Raw genomic sequence first — 20,877 nt, 5'->3', positions numbered from 1 at the left:
GAAGGAGCTGCCCGTGTGTGTTTACATGGCCTGCTGTAGGCCCGCCCCCTTGCCCTCGAGTGACGGCCATATCAGCCAATCAGAACTGGAGGAGGTGGCAACAGAGACCACACAGGAGGTACAAATGGACCTCTGTCTGAAACGTACCTCTACCTAAGTACAGAGTTGACAGAGGATGACGTAGTTCTCAACAGTACATAATCTGCTAATCTAACTAATCTACCGGGACTACAGGCATTTGTGTTACTGTTTCTTCTTGCGGGACACCCCAGACACATTTCCTGATCCTTCCATACAGGCTCTGAGTGATGCTGAGGACTTCCTCGTGGCCGTCCAATCAGAGAAGACCATGGGGGATCATGTGACTGAGGAGATGGCGGGAACCGCACTGTCGTTGTGGGAATCGGAGGTCCAGGACATCGAGCTGGACAAAGGGGGCAGCGGCCTGGGCTTCAGTATCCTAGACTACCAGGTGGGAGAGAAGCGTGCACGTGGGAGGGAAGCGTGCACGTGGGAGAGAAGCGTGCATGTGCACACACCTTCCACCGAGCTTCAGTTTCTTTACTGTGCAGAAGACAAAGGGATTTAAAGACAGATAGTAATACGAGACTCTGTGTGTGTGTGTGTGTGTGTGTGTGTGTGTGTGTGTGTGTGTGTGTGTGTGTGTGTGTGTGTGTGTGTGTGTGTGTGCGAAGGACCCCACCGACCCACGTAAGACAGTAATTGTGATCCGATCGCTGGTGCCGGGTGGAGTTGCTGAACTGGACGGCCGGTTGTTGCCAGGAGACCGGCTCATGTACGTCAACAACACCAACCTGGCCAGTGGCAGCCTGGAGGAAGCAGTGCAGGCCCTGAAGGGGGCCAGCCTGGGCCTCGTCCACATTGGGGTAGCCAAGCCACTGCCTGTAAGAAAATAGAAAAGAATCACTACTAATAATGACTAATAGTGCGATAATGCTTTGGTTTCTGCATGTGTGTGTGTGTGTGTGTGTGTGTGTGTGTGTGTGTGTAGGTCTTTCTTTATATCATGCTACAAGTAGTGTGTCTGGTGAAGCTTACAAAATGGAGCCCCAGCTCTAGCTCTGTTTGAGTTTTTGTGCTCTGTGTTTTCATGTTTGTGTGAGGTTTGATAAGATCTCGTTTACCAGACTCTCCTCTTCTCCTGCCGTGTTGTAGAACTGGAGCGTTCTCACAGCGTGATGTGTGTTGGCAAATTCTCTGCTGTCATAACACCTGAAAATGCAAATGTGAAAAAAATCTGCTGTCAGTAATGAAAACTAGTTTTCCCGTTTGGCTGAGGCACCTTGCATTGCTTAATCACAATGTTAAAACAACCGTTTGAAGTCCAATCAAAAGGCAAAACCAACCTTCTTGTCAGCATGAGGCTGAATATCGGTACATGTAACTGGAAATAGGCCTAGGGGTTCCAGAGAGGTGAGGATGATGAGGAGGAAGGCATCCTGTTATGTGCTGAGCCAGCATTGACCAGTGTTATGAATCACGGTCACAACAGACAGTTACTCGTGCAGGGCGCCAAACTCCAAGCAGAGGCCTGGAGCACCTTCTAATTACTGCTTGGTTACGCTGCGAATAGAAACCTAGTGAAGAAGAGGATAAACAGAACCAAACAGAATCTCCACAAACACTAAACAAGTTACACAAACACTAAACAAGCTCCACAAACAATAAAAAAAACACAAATACTAAAAAAGCTCCACAAACACCAAACAGAATCTCCACAAACACTAAACGTTATACAAACATTAAATAAACCACACAAATACTACACAAGCTACACAAATACTAAAGAAGTTATACAAACATTAAACAATCCACACAAATACTAAACAAGCTCCACAAACACCAAACAGAATCTCCACAAACACTAAACGTTATACAAACATTAAATAAACCACACAAATACTACACAAGCTACACAAATACTAAAGAAGTTATACAAACATTAAACAATCCACACAAATACTAAACAAGCTCCACAAACACCAAACAGAATCTCCACAAACACTAAACAAGTTACACAAACACTAAACAAACCACATAAACACTAAACATGCTGCACAAACACTAAAAAGAATCTCCACAAACACTAAACAAACCACATAAACACTAAACAAGCTCCACAAACACTAAAAAGAATCTCAACAAACACTAAACACACCACATAAACACTAAACAAGCTCCACAAACACTAAAACGAATCTCCACAAACACTAAACAAACCACATAAACACTAAACAAGCTCCACAAACACTAAAAAGAATCTCCACAAATACTAAATAAACCACATAAACACTAAACAAGCTCCACAGACACTAAACAAGTTATATAAACATTAAACAAACCACACAAATACTAAACAAGCTCCACAAACACCAAACAGAATCTCCACAAACATTAAACAAACCACATAAATACTAAACAAGCTACACAAACATGAAAACAAACCTTGCTCTCTGAAAGCGGACGCTGCTTTGTATTCAGCAGGTGTACAAACCCGTGATCCTGTTAGTGCTGAACCTAACGAAAGCAACTAACTGCATTCCAGATTGATGCCAGCGATGCAGACCTGGCGGGTGAGAAGGCGTTCGACGGGCATTACGGGGACGAGGAGGACGAGGAGTTCCAGGTGTCCATGATGGCCCTCCAGGGAAGCAGCTGCAGTGCTGACCTGACCTCTGAGCTGACCTCTGAACTGTCTCTACAGGCCTCCACACCGCAGGTATCTCCAGCCAATCAGACAGCATGATTTAATCGCCATTTGACCCCTTCAGTTACCTTCAGAGTGTCCACTGGGACTAGAATCTTTTTATCCACTCCATATGACTATGGGTCATATGCCTGATTAGTGTCAATAAAGTTACTGTATAATCCTGAATTATAAACCTGAATTTAAAACATTAAAATGAAAAGACACCTCTAAATCTAGCTTAGGCTACAGACTAGAGATTACAGAAGTGCAATCAGATCTGTGCTTTAAAATATAGTCAATTTGCTGAAGTATAAGATCTGATATCTGCCGTAGTGCAGATATAGTCTGGTCCCTCCCACCGGATCGGCTGTAGTTCAGTCAGGCTCCTCCCACCTGCTCAGTTGTAGTACATTCTAGCCCCTCCCACCTGATTGGATGTAGCACAGTCAGGGTCCTCCTACCTGTTTGAATGTATTGTATTTCACCAGAGGAACCTTGAATCTTTTCCCCACATGGGCACCTTGTCATTCAAAATGCCTTGATGCCCCACTGAGTGTCACTAACTGAAGCAGCTTCCTGCTCAATCCGCACGTTTGTCTCTTACACTATGGCTCCCCCTGCTGGCGGCCCTGAACAGAGCGCACAGATGGTCGGTGATGATCGCAGGATTACCCAGCAGTGCTCTGGTCACTGTGATGGAGAGGCTGCTGTTTAAGTGTGAATGTGCTGGTGTCTTTCTTACCCAGAGGAACTTGCACCTGGATTCGTTGGTGGAGTTTCCCTTCTTGACGCCGTCTGGAATCGCAGAGGACACCGTGCCGTTTACTCCTGAGGAGAAGGCTCCGCCCCTGAGGCCTGCGGAAGAGGTTTTAAGGCTTGGCTCCGCCCACACCAATCTGATCACAGAACTCGGCCTAGACAGAATGGACCCAGTGGATCCTCTGATCCCTAATGTGGGAGTGCCTCGAGCCAGCCCCGCCCCTCCTTCTAAAGAGGCATCGTTATACTCAGAGGGAGGACCAATCATGTCTGAGCTTTTAGACCAAGTGCCTACACGTATTTATGTGGAGGATTCTCAGGAGGAGGTAAAGAGTTTGGATTTAAATTTACATTTGTTGGTTGGACATGGAGAAATTATTATAATTCACAGTGGATACCTCCTTTATACCCAAAACACACACACACACACACACACACACACACACACACACACACACACACACACACACACACACACACACACACACACACACACACACACACTTCATGCCCAATCCATTAGAAACCCTCAGGAAACCTAGATCCTTATGGATAGAGTCCATAAACAAAATTATCCAGATAGTGAATGAGCGTGTGTGTGTGTGTGTGTGTGTGTGTGTGTGTGTGTGTGTGTGTGTGTGCTGGTCCAATGTTGTGCCCCTATGTTAAAATGTGCATCCCGTTAGGAAGAAGATTTTCACATAAGCCAAACTGCAGAGGGGTCCGGTCAACAGGATGTGACCTCAGGAAGCAGTTTTGAGAGGACTATCACTGTCGTCAAGGGCAACTCAAGTTTAGGTGTGTAATTTAGTCATTTAACCAAAAACACAGGACACAAAAGCTTGTGGACTGTTCGAAACTACATACAATATGCCTACTGCCTGAACTGTTCAAAACTACATACAATATGCCTACTGCCTGAACTGTTCGAAACACAATACATATTATAAACATGTAATTTGAGTTTCTGTTGTGACAGCAGAAATCCCAGTGCTTGTGTCTTATCTGTGTACTGCTGGTGTGTTCTGTTTACATCAGCAAGAATGTGAAGAGTGCTTGTGTGTTCTGTTCTGCCTGTGAAAAAAAGTTTGCGACAGACTTGGTGAAGACTGACAGAGACTTAGTGAAGACTCACCTGTCACGTGTGTTACAGGTATGACAGAGACTTAGTGAAGACTCACCTGTCACGTGTGTTACAGGTATGACAGAGACTTAGTGAAGACTCCCCTGTCACATGTTTTACAGGTATAACAGAGACTTAGTGAAGACTCACCTGTCACATGTGTTACAGGTATGATAGACTTAGTGAAGACTCACCTGTCACGTGTGTTACAGGTATGATAGAGACTTAGTGAAGACTCACCTGTCACGTGTGTTACAGGTATGACAGAGACTTAGTGAAGACTCACCTGTCACGTGTGTTACAGGTATGACAGAGACTTGGTGAAGACTCACCTGTCACGTGTGTTATAGGTATGACAGAGACTTAGTGAAGACTCACCTGTCACATGTGTTACAGGGATGACAGAGACTTAGTGAAGACTCACCTGTCACATGTGTTACAGGTATGACAGAGACTTAGTGAAGACTCACCTGTCACGTGTGTTACAGGGATGACAGAGACTTAGTGATGACTCACCTGTCACGTGTGTTACAGGGATGACAGAGACTTAGTGATGATGACTCACCTGTCACGTGTGTTACAGGTATGACAGTCAGTGCTCAGAAGGACGGTATGGGCATGCTGATCCGCAGTATCACTCATGGTGGATCCGTGAGCCGTGACGGACGTCTGGGTGTTGGAGATCTCATCCTGGCCATCAACGGAGAGTCCAGCAGGAATCTGAGCAAGGCACAGGCCCGCGCCATGCTGCGCAAACACTCGCTCTTAGGACCTGACATGGGGTGAGGGGAGAGAACTGCATCTGGACACACACACACACACAGGTCATAAACCTGCTGCTCCTTCTCCTGTGTGTTTCCTCCTCCGAAGATTTTTGTAGATTATGGTGCTTGTTTCAATACACAATAACTGTCCATGAGCTTTATTGAGATATTGTAGTCAGTACAGTTTCTTGTAGTTCCACGTCATGGTGGTCTGAGGTGGGCCGAGACACAATATTAGCAGTTAGAACATTGGGGAACCAGAACCAATACGTTGGCCCTGGCCTCAGATCCTCAGATCCATCACGCGTATCTGTGCCCAGTGGTGAGAGCCAAACGCGCTCGTACCAGAGCTGGCGACTTTGCGAGAGGATTGGTTGGGTCAGAGGTCAGTGTGTAGGTGCACCAGCGCTGCTCACTGAGACGTGTGTGTCAGTAGCAGCTCGTAAACACCTCTCAACCTCTCTAGATCTTTTTCTAGATCTTCCGTTTTTCCAGAGGAGGAGCGGTGCTCCTTTTATATGTGAGTATGTCTAACGCCGACCCGTCTAACGCCATCAGGATGCATCTGTGCTCTACTCGCACTGTCTGTCTCCGTCATCGTCTCTGTCTGCGCTTGCTCAAGTCTGGCTGCATGTTTGTTAACTCGTTAACTCTGCATCTTATCCTGATTAGCGTAGCAATGTTTACAGTGACCACACATTTGGTTATTTGTTAGAAAGTCTCCTTAAATATGAGACACCCGTCTAGTAAATTGGCTGTTCACATTATCTACACTGGAAGTCACAGCAATGTCTTGTTAAATCTCCTACATAGCCTTAGTTCAAACTAAAATCACACTTAAAATGTGACTGACTACTTTAGAGCAATGTAAGGGTTAATCATTAACTTGCTGCGTAATAACTTGCATTTGAGTATTAGCGTGTCAATACACATAGTGAGGTGAATTCATATCTAGAGTATGCCCCTTCAGAAGGGGGTCACGTGAATCACAGAAGCAGCCTTGCAGAAGCAGGATCAGGATGAATCCCTTACACGCTCAGCTCTCAGCATAACCTCTACACCCCAAACACCCAACAAGAAACTCCATCTCTCCTCACGTCATTTCTCTAACATTCAATTCAAGTGTGGCTACTGCGTAACATTTAAATTATTGAGCAGACACTCTTATTCAGAGCAAAGCGCATGTATTTATCAGCATATATCACAGTGTGTCTTCCTTTGGTGTTACCTGTTTCCAAGTGTGCTCCAGGAGAATGCTGAATGACGCCGTGGTGTGAGAGGGTCGTCTTTGCTCTGGGTTGTTGGGTTCTTGCCTGCAGTACTTTCGTTGGGGGAGATGTTTGCGTCGTTGGTGACCATTAACCCCGGGCGTTCCAGCTGTAGTCTGAGGCCTTTTGCCCTACTCACTCTCTGGCACACCTGGTCTAGCTCACCTGCCTCAGGTGCTTCAAGAGCTGGAGCAGGTGTTCTGAGCTGAGAGACGCTGACCCCTGACCCCGAGCGGGACAGTGGGGGCAGCAGGACTACAACTGGACAGGCCTTCTCCTAAACCATCACCAACTCCACTAACACACTCCACTGCCTGCTGGTGCCCCCCCTGCTGTCTGATCACTGTCATTACGCTCATGTTCACCACTCGGATTGAATCTCAGCGATGCACTCCTACACCAGGGGCATCAGGGAACGAATCACTGCCGTTCGATTCACCATTTGATCAAGGGTGATTCATTCCACCTGCCTCATGTGTCTGCATGCCAAACTGAACCGCGCAAATGAGATTTGATTCACTTCCATTAGATCTGTCATCTTCACTTACAATAAGAAGGTGTTCACTGACAATCAGTTGCTGATTTGATTCCTGAACCAAGTCCTCTTACCAAAGTGTCTGTCTCCTAAGTTCCAGCAAATTAGACTTGCAAGGTGTTGCAAGACTTTATTAAGAGTTTCACCTTGGGCTGTGATAGGCAGAAACGTTATACTGCGTCTCATTACGAGGAACCCTGTAGTGAAGCTCGCTCCCCAGATAAACAACCAGGCCTCCTGGATGCTAATTAGCTCACGACCTCGGAGTCCCACTCAGATACAGTGAGATACACTATCCTCCCCACCTCCACGTGTCGGTGAGAGCTCACGGCTGCTCTAATAAGGGGTTCGCTTTGTACTGTAAGCAACGGTAATGTCATGAGTTACTTGGAACTACTTAGATAATTATTTATTTATGATGATGACATATCTAAGAGGTGGAGAACATCTGAAAAGTACTTGTATCTCATATCGCACTTTGCGTGTGTGTGTGTGTGTGTGTGTGTGTGTGTGTGTGTGTGTGTGTGTGTTGTAGTATCACCTACGTTCCAGCAGAGTACTTCGATGAGTACCGAGACAGTGTTCAGAGTATGGAACATGGGTCTATCACGGACACCTCGAGGAGCTCAAGGTAACCGCCACGTGAGCATCGTCACACTTAAATACACAGCATCAGAAACATTTAAACAGGACAGCATTTCAGCCTGTGTGTGTGTGTGTGTGTGTGTGTGTGTGTGTGTGTGTGTGTCAGGTCTGTAGCAGAGCTCCCAGAGAGGGAGGATGGGGAAGGGGAGGAGAGTGAACTACAAACAGCTTTTACAAACTGGAACCAAGCAAGGAAGTAAGAGCACACACACGCACACACACACACACACACACACACACACACACACACACACAAGGAGCCACACACATGCAGTACAGCATCCTTCACATGCTCATAACACTGGAGTGTATCTTTTACAGATTCAGAAGGTGGAACTGTCTGTTCATTGGTGTGTGTCCGTGTGTGTCCATGTTTGTGTGTGTGTGTGTGTGTGTGTGTGTGTGTAGGGTAGAGCTCTACAGGGAACCTGGGAAATCTTTAGGCATCAGCATTGTGGGTGGGCGGGGCATGGGCAGTCGCCTTAGCAACGGGGAAGTGATGCGAGGCATCTTCATCAAGCACATCCTGGAAGACAGTCCAGCAGGACACGACGGGACACTGAAGACTGGAGACAGGATCATCCAGGTACACACACATATACACACGTGTAAGTGTGCACATTTGCATGTGTGTCTGTGTATGTGTGTTCTTATATATGTGTGTGTGTGAGTGTTTTTAATGTGTGTGTGTGTGTGTGTGTGTGTGTGTGTGTGTGTGTGTGTTAGGTGGATGGCGTAGACCTGCGAGATGCCAGTCATGACCAGGCTGTAGAGGTCATCCGTAAAGCTGGGAACCCTGTTGTGTTCCTGGTTCAGAGTGTCACCAGCAGATCCAGGGTCAGTAACCTCCGCCGCTCTGTACTTACACCACACACACAGCCGTACGCACACACTGATCTCAGATCTGCTGGCCTTGTTGTGTTTTTGAGCATATCATAGACCACAATCAGACCCCCGTGCCCAGGGCAGTGCTCTTACCCATCTGCCCCAGCTCCTCGTTGCCCTCGTGGGCAGGACAGGGACTGTGAGCCCACCTGGATGACGTAGACGGCTGCTGGACAGCAGTTCTGACCCCTCTGGCGTTCTGCTCTGGTTGGGGCCGAGAGCTGTCAGTGCTGCTGGCTGATATCACCAGTTCACACCCTGCAGACACTGACGGTCTCTGTTGCTACAAGGTCGATTACATTACTGCTCATTTCAAACCCAAACTCTGCTAGAAACTGTGGCCCTGTGCTGGCGGAGGCCACGTTGGAACTCTCCAGCTCACTGAGTGCTCTAATTGAGAAGGTCTGGATCTCGCCCAAGGTCTGGAGTGCTGAACAAACCTGAAAATGATTAAAATATGCTTGAGAGGAAATGTCCCATCTCAGCCTTTTTTCTGGACAGCTGATATTTTAAGAAAAGCCTAATGATTCATCCTTTCAGCAAAATGGGGCTGTGGCTGAGGGGCAGGGCTGTGGCTGAGGAGGCGGGGCCGGGAGCTGAGGAGGCGGAGACTACAGTGTGCTGCTGCGGTCTGGAGCTCCAGACAGTGTAGTAGAAATACACCCGCCCTCACTGGAACAGGGTTTTTTTGTCAGAACCGGCTCGTGGGTTCAGTGGTACTGACCTGGGACCTTTCGCTCAACTGCACTTAGAGATAACCAGCTCCTCCCACTCTGTCAGCTCCTCCCTCTCTGTAAACTCCTCCCACTCCACCAGCTCCTCCTACTTATGTTGTTACTGTTGGTCTTACTGATGTGTTACTGATGGTCTTACTGCAGTATTACTGATGGTGTAACTACAGCATTAATAATGATGTTACTGCAGTATTACTGATGGTGTAACTACAGCATTAATAATGATGTTACTGCAGTATTACTGATGGTGTAACTACAGCATTAATAATGATGTTACTGCAGTATTACTGATGGTGTAACTACAGCATTAATAATGATGTTACTGCAGTATTACTGATGGTGTAACTACAGCATTAATAATGATGTTACTGCAGTATTACTGATGGTGTAACTACAGCATTAATAATGATGTTACTGCAGTATTACTGATGGTGTAACTACAGCATTAATAATGATGTTACTGCAGTATTCCTGATGCTGTTACTGCCGTGTTTAATAAATAATCTTTCAGGTTTTGTCATTACTCTGCTTCACTTTCTCCGTTTCTCGTTTCTCTTCATATGACAGAAGTCAGCATCGGAGTGTGTGATGTCGGAGTGTGTTGTGTCGGAGTGTGTGGAGGACAGAGCATCACCCTTCCGCATGTCTGACAGCACTGAGGTCAGTGGGGTCAGAGAGGTCGGTGGGGTCAGAGAGGTCAGTGGGGTCAGAGAGGTCGGTGGGGTCAGAGAGGTCAGTGGGAGAGAAGCAGCTCTATCTGCTACAACAGATATACAGTATATGTAGTAGCTCTGGGGCCCCTGGGGGGGGGCAGCACTGCTCTGACTGCTGCACAGGGGCTACTGGCTTTTTTTGGACACACTAATACTTTCTCCCTCTCCCAGGGTCCTTAGAAGGACTATTTTATTGCTTGTTTGAATTTGCTCATCTGAAATAGCATTCAACTGAGTTTAAACGAGTTTAGAAATGACAGTATTACAGTATTGTAATTAAAACTGTCACTATAACATGTTTTCAGGACGTCCATGCGGTCTCTCCCTGTCTCCCTTTGTCTGTCTCTCTCGGTCTCTCTCCCTCTCCCTCCTTTTATCTTGTCTCTCCCTCTCACTCTCTCCCTCACTGTGTCTCTCCTCTGTCTCTGGCTATATATCTGTCTGTATGTCTGTCTGTCTGTCTGTCTCTCTCCCTCCTCTCTCTCTCTCTCCCTCCTCTCTCTCTCTCTCTCTCTCCCTCTCTCTCTCTCTCTCTATAGGACATTAAGAGTCACAGTAGGCTTTTCCTCCGTTTCTCCCTGACTAACCCTTTCACCCCTACTCCATTTAAGGTTTGTGCCTCTGTATGCACGCATGTGTGTGTGTGTGTGTGTGTGTGTGTGTGTGTGTGTGTGTGGTTCTGTTTTTGCCCGCTCTGAAGTGTTTTGTATTGACTCCGCATATCTAGGTCTTCAAATTTCTCATGGTGTGTGTTTGTGAGAGAAAGAGTGAGAGTGTGTGTGTGAGAGAATGGGACAGTGTGTGTGTGTCTGAGAGATTCAGCATTACGGGTATGATCATTATAAGAAGATAAAAACAACCTACGTACAGTTCCAATGAAACATGTGCAGACACTATTTCACGGCTCCCTGTGGTGGAGGCGTCACGTGCGCTGAGGAACATACATGGCGCTGCAGCTAATCCACACTGACACACCGACTCGCGCGCCCGCAGACATGAAGGTTGTGTAGCAGTGAAGCGCCGGAGCTCCCCCTGCAGGACAGACGGAGAATTACATTTAAACCTTCAACTTGAAGCAGCTGTTAGAGCGCCATCTAAATGGTTTTGTAAATATGTAAAGAAAAAGTAGGCCAATGTTTGATAAGCATAATATATAAACTATAACAGTATGTGTGTGTGTGTGTGTCTAATGTGTGTGATAATATATCAAATGTATATATAAACTGTAAGTGTGCTTTACCATGATGTATTAGATCCAGATAATACCAACTAGCCCACAATACAGCACTTACCACAATATGTAGATCACGATTCCATAATAATAATAATAATACTAATAATAATACTCGTAATACATTACAGTTCGTCTGAAGCTTTATGGAACCTATATAGTCACCTATGGTATGCTGCCTTCAGACCTTACGGAGGTTATTCATCCACATTATCTGAGCGATAGCAACAAGCAGATGGACAAAAGGATTTTGTTCATATATTTTGTGAATGGAATGCAAATGACCTGAAGTATTACACGACTTCTTGATCTTAACGCATTCTTGACTTGTAGCTGTTTAAATAAATGTAGGCGCTGTACAGTCAAGACTTATACAGAGTAAGAATACATCCATACAGGCGTATTCATTTCAACATTGACAACTTCACGCATATAAAAGTAGCAGCGTGGTGTAAATATATAAATACAGTGATATAGTCGAGGTTACTGTTGGGCCTCCACACAAACTCCGTGTGGATGTTTAAAACAGAAGCGCTCTGGCGCCCCCTGGTGTTCACATCTGAAATCCGCGTGTACAGCGCTAAAGTTGCGGCTGGATGTCTAAGCAACGATACTCCCCGTCAGAGGGAAGTTTCTGCCGTTAATCTTCTCAACATGACGGGGCGGCAAAATCCTTCAGCAGTGAAATGCGGCAGGAGGAAACCAAACAGGCTGGATTTTTAGCGTGGAGCTCCGTGGTTCTGTGGTTCTCTGCCGGCATTCAGGTCCCCGTCAGGTGTAGCCGGAATAGTCGCTCAGTGCGACGGGATTAACTCTGCGTCCCGGCTGTAGGATCATGTAGACGGGAGCTGTCTGAAACCCTTCAGTGTGGTGGTGAGCAGCCGTAACAAAGTGGCTTGCGAGTGGCGCAAACTCCCAAGGGCTTTATTGTGTGTGTGTGTGTGTGTGTGTGTGTGTGTGTGTGTGAGAGAGAGATAGGGAGTCTATAGGAGGAAATAAACAGTTAACCACCGTTTATCTATTTCTGGCATGTTAATACTATTTCAGCTTCGTCTACAGTTAAACTGCATCCTGATATTTATCGTAGCGCCGTATGTATCAGAGCAGGTGTGTAGTATGTTTACGTTCCCCTGGTAACGTACGTCCTCTGGTTACCGAGACAGCCGAGTCGGGAGGCGGGGAAGGTTTCTCCGACACTGCCGTTCCTCTCGCTCCCATTGGTCCCTCACATCGGCGAGACGGACGCAGACACGCTGACGGAAGTCCTCGACCGGCTCGCTCTTCATCACGATGCGGCGGAGGAAGAGGAGGATGAGTTTGGCTACACCTGGAGTGAGTGACGTCGTCCATGACTGTAATTTGGATACGGCAATAACAGTACTGTCAGAAAACGTAATGTCATTTTTTTCGGTGTATGTCTTGGTAATTATATATACAATATATTGCCAAAAGTACTAGCTCACCTTCCTTGACTCACATATGAGCTTAAGTGACATCCCATTCCAAAGGGTTCAATATGACGTTGGTCCACCCTTTGCAGCTAGAACAACTTCAACTCTTCTGGGACTCTTCTGCTGTACACAAGGTTTATGTGTTTATGGGGATTTTTGACAATTTCCAGAAGCGCATTTGTGAGGTCACCGTCTGGTGTTGGGTGAGGAGGCTTCTCTCCCTCCACCAAACGTTACACTTGGCACAATGCAGTCAGACACGTACCGTTCTCTACCGTTCTCTGGCAGCCGCAAAACCCAGACTCGTCCATCAGATTGCCAGGTGGAGAAGCGTGAATCATCACTCCAGAGAACACGTGATTTACACCACTGCTCTGCACTTGGTGATGTATGGCTTGGATGCAGCTGCTCGACCATGGAAACCCATTCCATGAAGCTCTCTGTGCACTGTTTCAACTAATCTGAAGGCCACATGAAGTTTGGATGTCTGTAGTGATTGATTGTAGAAAGTTGCTGACCTCTTCACATGTGCTTCAGTATCTGCTGACCCCGGCCTGTCAGTTTATGTGGCCGACCACTTCATGGCTGAATTACTGACAGTTGACTGTGGAATATTTAGGAGTGAGGAAATTTCACGACTGGATTTGGTGCACAGGTGGCATCTTATCACAGTTCCACGCTGGAATTCACTGAGTTCCTGAGAGCGACCCATTCTTTCACAAATGTTTGTAAAACAACACGGCTGGGTGTTTATTGTTATAATATTATACACATGTGGCCATGGAAGTGATTGGAACAACTGATTCCGATCATTTGGATGGGTGCGAATACTCTTGGCAATATAGTGTGTGTGTGTGTGTGGCTTCTTGCCAAACGGTTAACTTGCAAAACACTAGGTAATGACATTGACTCCTGTAGTTTAGTAGTAGTCTGACTCAATGGTATCTTGAATTCTGGCCTATCTGTACTATTACCTAGGATGAATTCTGTGATCAAATGCAAAGCACTTTGTAAGTCTCACTCTGGATAAGAGCGTCTGCTAAATGCCGTAAATGTAAATGTGTGTGTGTGTGTGTGTGTGTGTGTGTGTAGAGAAAGTCCTGCAGCGTTATGGGAGTCTGCGTGGTGCTCTCCACATGGTGGCGCTAGAGAAGGGTCAGAGCGGTCTGGGTCTGAGTCTGGCGGGTAACCGGGACCGCACGCGCATGAGTGTGTTCGTGGTGGACATCGACCCTGCTGGGGCGGCCGGACAGGACGGACGCCTCTGTGTGGGAGACGAGCTCCTGGAGGTGTGTGTGTGTGTGTGTGTGTGTGTGTGTGTGTGTGTGTGTGTTCATGTCTCGTTCAGAACCCGTGTGGCACCCTCTCCCTCTCCTCCACCCCTCCAGACCACCTTGTGTCATTTCCCCCCTTTGTAGATCAACGGTCAGATTCTGTACGGCCGCTCACACCAGAACGCCTCAGCCATCATCAAGAGCGCCCCCTCCAAGGTCAAAATCATCTTCATCAGGTCAGTCCTTCCGGAAGGAACCGTAGTACTTGTTTCAATAGTCATAACCACCAGAGGGCGCCAGTGGTCCATAGTTTTCTGAAATTCTGCATGTGTTTCAGTGCTTGGTCAAACAACATTTCTCTCAGTTCACAATGTGTGTGTTACAGGAACACAGACGCTCTGAGTCAGATGGCTGTTGGCCCAGTGAAGGAGTCTGAAGATGCCATGGATACACAAACAGAGGTGCAGCAGTGTGGACACACACACACACACACACACACACACACACACACACACACACACACACACACACAGTGGTAACTCAGACTGAGCTAGGTACTTCTCCATTACCACACTTCTCTCTTAGCCAATCACTCTCATACACAAATCTCCCTTAGCCAATCACTGTCTCATACACAAATCTCCCTTAGCCAATCACTGTCTCATATACAAATCTCCCTCAGCCAATCACTGTCTCATACACAAATCTCCCTTAGCCAATCACTGTCTCATATAGAAATCTCCCTTAGCCAATCACTGTCTCATACACAAATCTCCCTTAGCCAATCACTGTCTCATATACAAATCTCCCTTAGCCAATCACTGTCTCATATACAAATCTCCCTTAGCCAATCACTGTGTCATATACAAATCACCCTTAGCCAATCACTGTCTCATATACAAATCACCCTTAGCCAATCACTGTCTCATACACAAATCTCCATTAGCTCATCACTTTCTCTAAAAACTAAATCTAAAACTATCTGATACACACTAAAACATTAGCTCATCACTATGATACACAAATCTCCTTTAGCTCATGACTGTCTGATACATATTTCTCCTTTGGCTCATCACTGTCTGATACTGTCTGATAATCCATTACACACTAATCAGCAACACAAGCATCAGTCTCTTCTTCTCGCAGTAAAACCCAAATTCATCTCTCCAAACGGAGAACAGGAGGAGACATACCCGGAGATGCTCCTCAGTGCAGAGGACAGCAGGAATGGAGTGATCGTCCACAGTGTCCAACAAGACAGCAGGGACGAAGTGATTGTCCACAGTGTCCAACAAGACAGCACAGCTCCACAGGTACAGGTCTACAGGAATAGGTCTACAGGAACAGGTCCACAGGTACAGGTCCACAGGTACAGTTCCACAGGAACAGGTCCACATGTACAGGTCTATATGTACAGGTCTACATGTACAGGTCCACATGTACAGGTCCACAGGTACAGGTCTACATGTACAGCTCCACAGGTACAGCTCCACAGGTACAGGTCTACATGTACAGGTCTATATGTACAGGTCTACAGGTACATGTGTACAGGTACAGGTCTACATGTACAGGTCTACATGTACAGGTCTACAGGTACAGGTCTACACGTACAGGTCTACACGTACATGTCTACACGTACAGGTCCACACGTACAGGTCTACACGTACATGTCTACACAAACATGTCTACACGTACAGGTCAACAGGTACAGGTCCACAGGTACAGGTCTACATGCACAGGTCTACACATACAGGTCCAAAGGTACAGCTTTGACTCAGTTCAGACCTGCTACATGCAGATTCCCTGGATTACACAACTCTATCTTAATCTGGATTACCATTGCAGGGCCTCTGTCCAAAACGCCCTGTTTCTCTGGAAACTTTGTATACTTCACTGTCTCTGACCTTTGATGACCTTTGATCTTTGATTGTTGTAGGTGACATCGTCAGTGAGCCTCAGCACCTGTACAGACAGCCCCATCTCAACACCGTCCAATCAGATGCGCAGAGGGTCAGACCCAGGGCCCGCCTCTTTACCCAGCATGCCCTTGTCCTCAGAGACACCTCCAGAAACAGAGGAAGTCATGAGTGAGTAGAGGCCCCTGGAGTCGAGGCCCTCGCTGTGCCTGTTATGCCCGATGATTCTTTGAATCGAGTTTTCATGGTGACTGTTTCAGGCTCCAGCAGATCATCGACCCCTACAGCATTGGCCTCTGACCCCACGACATGTCCCATAATCCCTGGCTGTGAGACCACCATAGACATCTCCAAAGGAAGGACAGGACTTGGCCTTAGTATCGTGGGCGGCTCTGACACACTACTGGTAAACAGACTGACCCTGTGTGTGTGTGTGTGTGTGTGTGTGTGTGTGTGTGTGTGTGTGTGTGTGTGTGTGTGTGTGTGTGTGCGTTTGTGTGTGTGTGTGTGTGTCAGAGAGACTGAGGGAAAAATGAGCATTCCTGAGATAGTAAATATTCCAAGACTTATCACTCATATCACTCATACCCTTATTCTGAGGGAGTCTGTGTACTGCCCCCTAATGAATATGTAGGTACTGTCCCCCTGATGAATATGTAGGCGCTGTCTCTCTTATGAATATGTAAGTCCTGTCCCCCTGATGAATATGTAGGCACTGTCCCTCTTATGAATATGTAAGTCCTGTCCCCCTGATGAATATGTAGGTACTGTCCCCCTGATGAATATGTAGGTACTGTCCCCCTGATGAATATGTAGGCACTGTCCCTCTTATCAATATGTAGGTACTGTCCCCCTGATGAATATGTAAGTCCTGTCCCCCTGATGAATATGTAGGCGCTGTCCCTCTTATGAATATGTAGGTACTGTCCCCCTGATGAATATGTAGGCACTGTCCCTCTTATGAATATGTAAGTCCTGTCCCCCTGATGAATATGTAAGTCCTGTCCCCCTGATGAATATGTAGGTACTGTCCCCCTGATGAATATGTAGGCACTGTCCCTCTTATGAATATGTAGGTACTGTTCCCCTGATGAATATGTAGGTACTGTCCCCCTGATGAATATGTAGGCACTGTCCCTCTTATGAATATGTAAGTCCTGTCCCCCTGATGAATATGTAGGCACTGTCCCTCTTATGAATATGTAGGTACTGTCCCCCTGATGAATATGTAGGTACTGTCCCCCTGATGAATATGTAGGCACTGTCCCTCTTATGAATATGTAAGTCCTGTCCCCCTGATGAATATGTAGGCACTGTCCCTCTTATGAATATGTAAGTCCTGTCCCCCTGATGAATATGTAGGCGCTGTCTCTCTTATGAATATGTAAGTCCTGTCCCCATGATGAATATGTAGGCACTGTCCCTCTTATGAATATGTAAGTCCTGTCCCCCTGATGAATATGTAGGCGCTGTCTCTCTTATGAATATGTAAGTCCTGTCCCCCTGATGAATATGTAGGCACTGTCCCTCTTATGAATATGTAAGTCCTGTCCCTCTTATGAATATGTAAGTCCTGTCCCTCTTATGAATATGTAAGTCCTGTCCCCCTGATGAATATGTAGGCACTGTCTCTCTTATGAATATGTAGGTACTGTCCCCCTGATGAATATGTAAGTCCTGTCCCCCTGATGAATATGTAGGCGCTGTCCCTCTTATGAATATGTAGGTACTGTCCCCCTGATGAATATGTAGGCACTGTCCCTCTTATGAATATGTAGGCACTGTCCCTCTTATGAATATGTAAGTCCTGTCCCCCTGATGAATATGTAAGTCCTGTCCCCCTGATGAATATGTAGGTACTGTCCCCCTGATGAATATGTAGGCACTGTCCCTCTTATGAATATGTAGGTACTGTCCCCCTGATGAATATGTAGGTACTGTCCCCCTGATGAATATGTAGGCACTGTCCCTCTTATGAATATGTAAGTCCTGTCCCCCTGATGAATATGTAGGCACTGTCCCTCTTATGAATATGTAGGTACTGTCCCCCTGATGAATATGTAGGTACTGTCCCCCTGATGAATATGTAGGCACTGTCCCTCTTATGAATATGTAAGTCCTGTCCCCCTGATGAATATGTAGGCACTGTCTCTCTTATGAATATGTAAGTCCTGTCCCCATGATGAATATGTAGGCACTGTCCCTCTTATGAATATGTAAGTCCTGTCCCCCTGATGAATATGTAGGCGCTGTCTCTCTTATGAATATGTAAGTCCTGTCCCCCTGATGAATATGTAGGTACTGTCCCCCTGATGAATATGTAGGTACTGTCTCCCTAATGAATATGTAGGTACGGTTCCCTAATGAATATGTAGGTACTGTCCCCCTAATGAATATGTAGGTACTGTCCCCCTGATTAATATGTAGGTACTGTCCCCCTAATGAATATGTAGGTCCTGTCCCCCTAATGAATATGTAGGTACTGTCCCCCTAATGAATATGTAGGTCCTGTCCCCCTAATGAATATGTAGGTACTGTCCCCCTAATGAATATGTAAATCTCTCTGAGCCTGTACTAACCACTGCCTGTTCGTCAGGGTGGCATAATAATCCACGAGGTGTATGAGGAGGGATCTGCTGCTAAAGACGGACGACTGTGGGCAGGAGATCAGATTCTACAGGTAACGTCACCTGTAGAACACCGCTACAACCGCTACCTGAAACACACCGCTACAGTGTTCAAACAGAACCCACACACACAACATAATACACATTGCTCCTCGTTTTGTGTTGTGTCCAGGTGAACCACATTCAAATACCACATAGAAATACCACATTTTCAGTGTCTGTGAAATCAGTCTGTTGTTAATACAGTGGGGAAAATAAGTATTTAGTCAGTCACCAATTGTGCAAGTTCTCCCACTTAAAAAGATGAGAGAGGCCTGTAATTGACATCATAGGTAGACCTCAACTATGAGAGACAAAATGTGAAAAAAAAAATTGAGAAAATCATTTTGTCTGACTTTTAAAGAATTTATTTGCAAATAATGGTGGAAAATAAGTATTTGGTCAATAACAAAAGTTCATCTCAATACTTTGTTGTATATCCTCTGTTGGCAATGACAGAGGTCAAATGTTTTCTGTAAGTCTTCACAAGGTTGGCACACACTGTTGCTGGTATGTTGGCCCATTCCTCCATGCAGATCTCCTCTAGAGCAGTGATGTTTTGGGGCTGTCGGCGGGCAACACGGACTTTTAACTCCCTCCAAAGGTTTTCGATGGGGTTGAGATCGGGAGACTGGCTAGGCCACTCCAGGACTTTGAAATGTTTCTTACGAAGCCACTCCTTTGTTGCCCTGGCAGTGTACTTGGGATCATTGTCATGCTGAAAGACCCAGCCACGTTTCATCTTCATTGCCCTTGCTGATGGAAGGAGGTTTGCACCCAAAATCTCACAATACATGGCCCCATTCATTCTTTCATGTACACGGACCAGTCGTCCTGGTCCCTTTGCAGAGAAACAGCCCCAAAGCATGATGTTGCCACCCCCATGCTTCACAGTTGGTATGGTGTTCTTTGGATGCAACTCAGCATTCACTGTCCTCCAAACACGGCGAGTTGTGTTTTTACCAAATAGTTGTACTTTGGTTTCATCTGACCATATGACATTCTCCCAATACTCTTCTGGAACATCCAAATGCTCTCTAGCAAACTTCAGACGTGCCTGGATATGGACTGGCTTAAGCAGGGGGACACGTCTGGCACTGCAAGATCTGAGTCCCTGGCGTCGTAGTGTGTTGCTGATGGTAGCCTTTGTAACGTTGGTCCCAGCTTTCTGCAGGTCATTCACTAGAACCCCCCTTGTGGTTCTGGGATTTTTCCTCACTGTTCTTGTGATCATTTTGACCCCACGAGCTGAGATCTTGCATGGAGCCCCAGATCGAGGGAGATTAGTAGTGGTCTTGTAGGTCTTCCATTTTCTGATTATTGTTCCCACAGTAGATTTCTTCACACCAAGCTGCTTTCCTATTGCAGATTCAGTCTTCCCAGCCTACAATTCAGTTTCTGGTGTCCTCCGACAGCTCTTTCGTCTTCACCATAGTGGAGTTTGGAGTGTGACTGTTTGAGGTTGTGGGCAGGTGTCTTTTATACTGTTAACGACTTCAAACAGGTGCCATTAATACAGGTAATGAGTGGGGGAAAGAGGAGCCTCTTAAAAAAGAAGTTACAGGTCTGTGACAGCCAGAAATCTTGCTTGTTTGTAGGTGACCAAATACTTATTTTCCACCATTATTTGCAAATAAATTCTTTAAAAGTCAGACAAAATGATTTTCTCAATTTTTTTTTCACATTTTGTCTCTCATAGTTGAGGTCTACCTATGATGTCAATTACAGGCCTCTCTCATTTTTTTAAGTGGGAGAACTTGCACAATTTGTGACTGACTAAATACTTATTTTCCCCACTGTATGTATTTGATTTGAATAAATTAATCGATTAAAACTGAATACATTTTAAAACCTTTCTGACCTTATGTTCCTCCCTCTATCTTGGCTGTCTGCCCCCCCACCACCCAATACCCCCATCACCCCCCCCAACACCCACCCCAACATCTGCACCCAACATCCCCACCCTCCCCCACTGCCCAAAACCACCGCCCATCACCTCCACCCAACACCCTCCCCCACCCCCAACACCTCCACCCAACACCCTCCCCCACCCCAAACCCCCACACAACACCCTCCCCCACCCCAAACCCCCACACAACACCCTCCCCCACCCCAACACCTCCACCTTCCCCCACTGCCCAACATCACCACCCAACACCCTCACCCACCCCCCAACACCCCCACCTTCCCCCTCCCCCTGCAG

The 20,877-nt window shown here is 46.4% G+C and overlaps 1 protein-coding gene across 1 annotated transcript in view; it reads left to right on the top strand.

The window, feature by feature from the left end:
• The first annotated feature begins 6 nt into the window (after positions 1–6).
• Positions 7–20,877, top strand: part of LOC143502066 (multiple PDZ domain protein-like) — a 27,349-nt gene continuing 6,478 nt past the window's right edge. Inside the window, exons 1-22 of the mRNA XM_076995244.1 lie at positions 7–118; positions 299–472; positions 696–905; positions 2,567–2,740; positions 3,457–3,795; positions 4,156–4,267; positions 5,176–5,374; positions 5,835–5,876; positions 7,695–7,790; positions 7,911–8,000; positions 8,213–8,390; positions 8,531–8,641; positions 9,991–10,083; positions 10,676–10,747; positions 12,531–12,699; positions 13,911–14,107; positions 14,237–14,328; positions 14,478–14,553; positions 15,274–15,405; positions 16,029–16,179; positions 16,269–16,414; positions 18,605–18,688. Of these exons, the coding sequence (XP_076851359.1) occupies positions 26–118; positions 299–472; positions 696–905; positions 2,567–2,740; positions 3,457–3,795; positions 4,156–4,267; positions 5,176–5,374; positions 5,835–5,876; positions 7,695–7,790; positions 7,911–8,000; positions 8,213–8,390; positions 8,531–8,641; positions 9,991–10,083; positions 10,676–10,747; positions 12,531–12,699; positions 13,911–14,107; positions 14,237–14,328; positions 14,478–14,553; positions 15,274–15,405; positions 16,029–16,179; positions 16,269–16,414; positions 18,605–18,688 (3,030 nt within the window). The 5' untranslated portion in view covers positions 7–25. The remainder of the gene's footprint in view (positions 119–298; positions 473–695; positions 906–2,566; positions 2,741–3,456; positions 3,796–4,155; positions 4,268–5,175; positions 5,375–5,834; positions 5,877–7,694; positions 7,791–7,910; positions 8,001–8,212; positions 8,391–8,530; positions 8,642–9,990; positions 10,084–10,675; positions 10,748–12,530; positions 12,700–13,910; positions 14,108–14,236; positions 14,329–14,477; positions 14,554–15,273; positions 15,406–16,028; positions 16,180–16,268; positions 16,415–18,604; positions 18,689–20,877) is intronic.

Source organism: Brachyhypopomus gauderio, unplaced genomic scaffold (genome assembly GCF_052324685.1).
Source record: "Brachyhypopomus gauderio isolate BG-103 unplaced genomic scaffold, BGAUD_0.2 sc188, whole genome shotgun sequence".
NCBI lineage: Eukaryota > Metazoa > Chordata > Actinopteri > Gymnotiformes > Hypopomidae > Brachyhypopomus > Brachyhypopomus gauderio.
The sequence above is the reverse complement of the archived record's forward strand: the minus strand, read 5'-3'. Positions and strand labels throughout refer to the sequence as shown.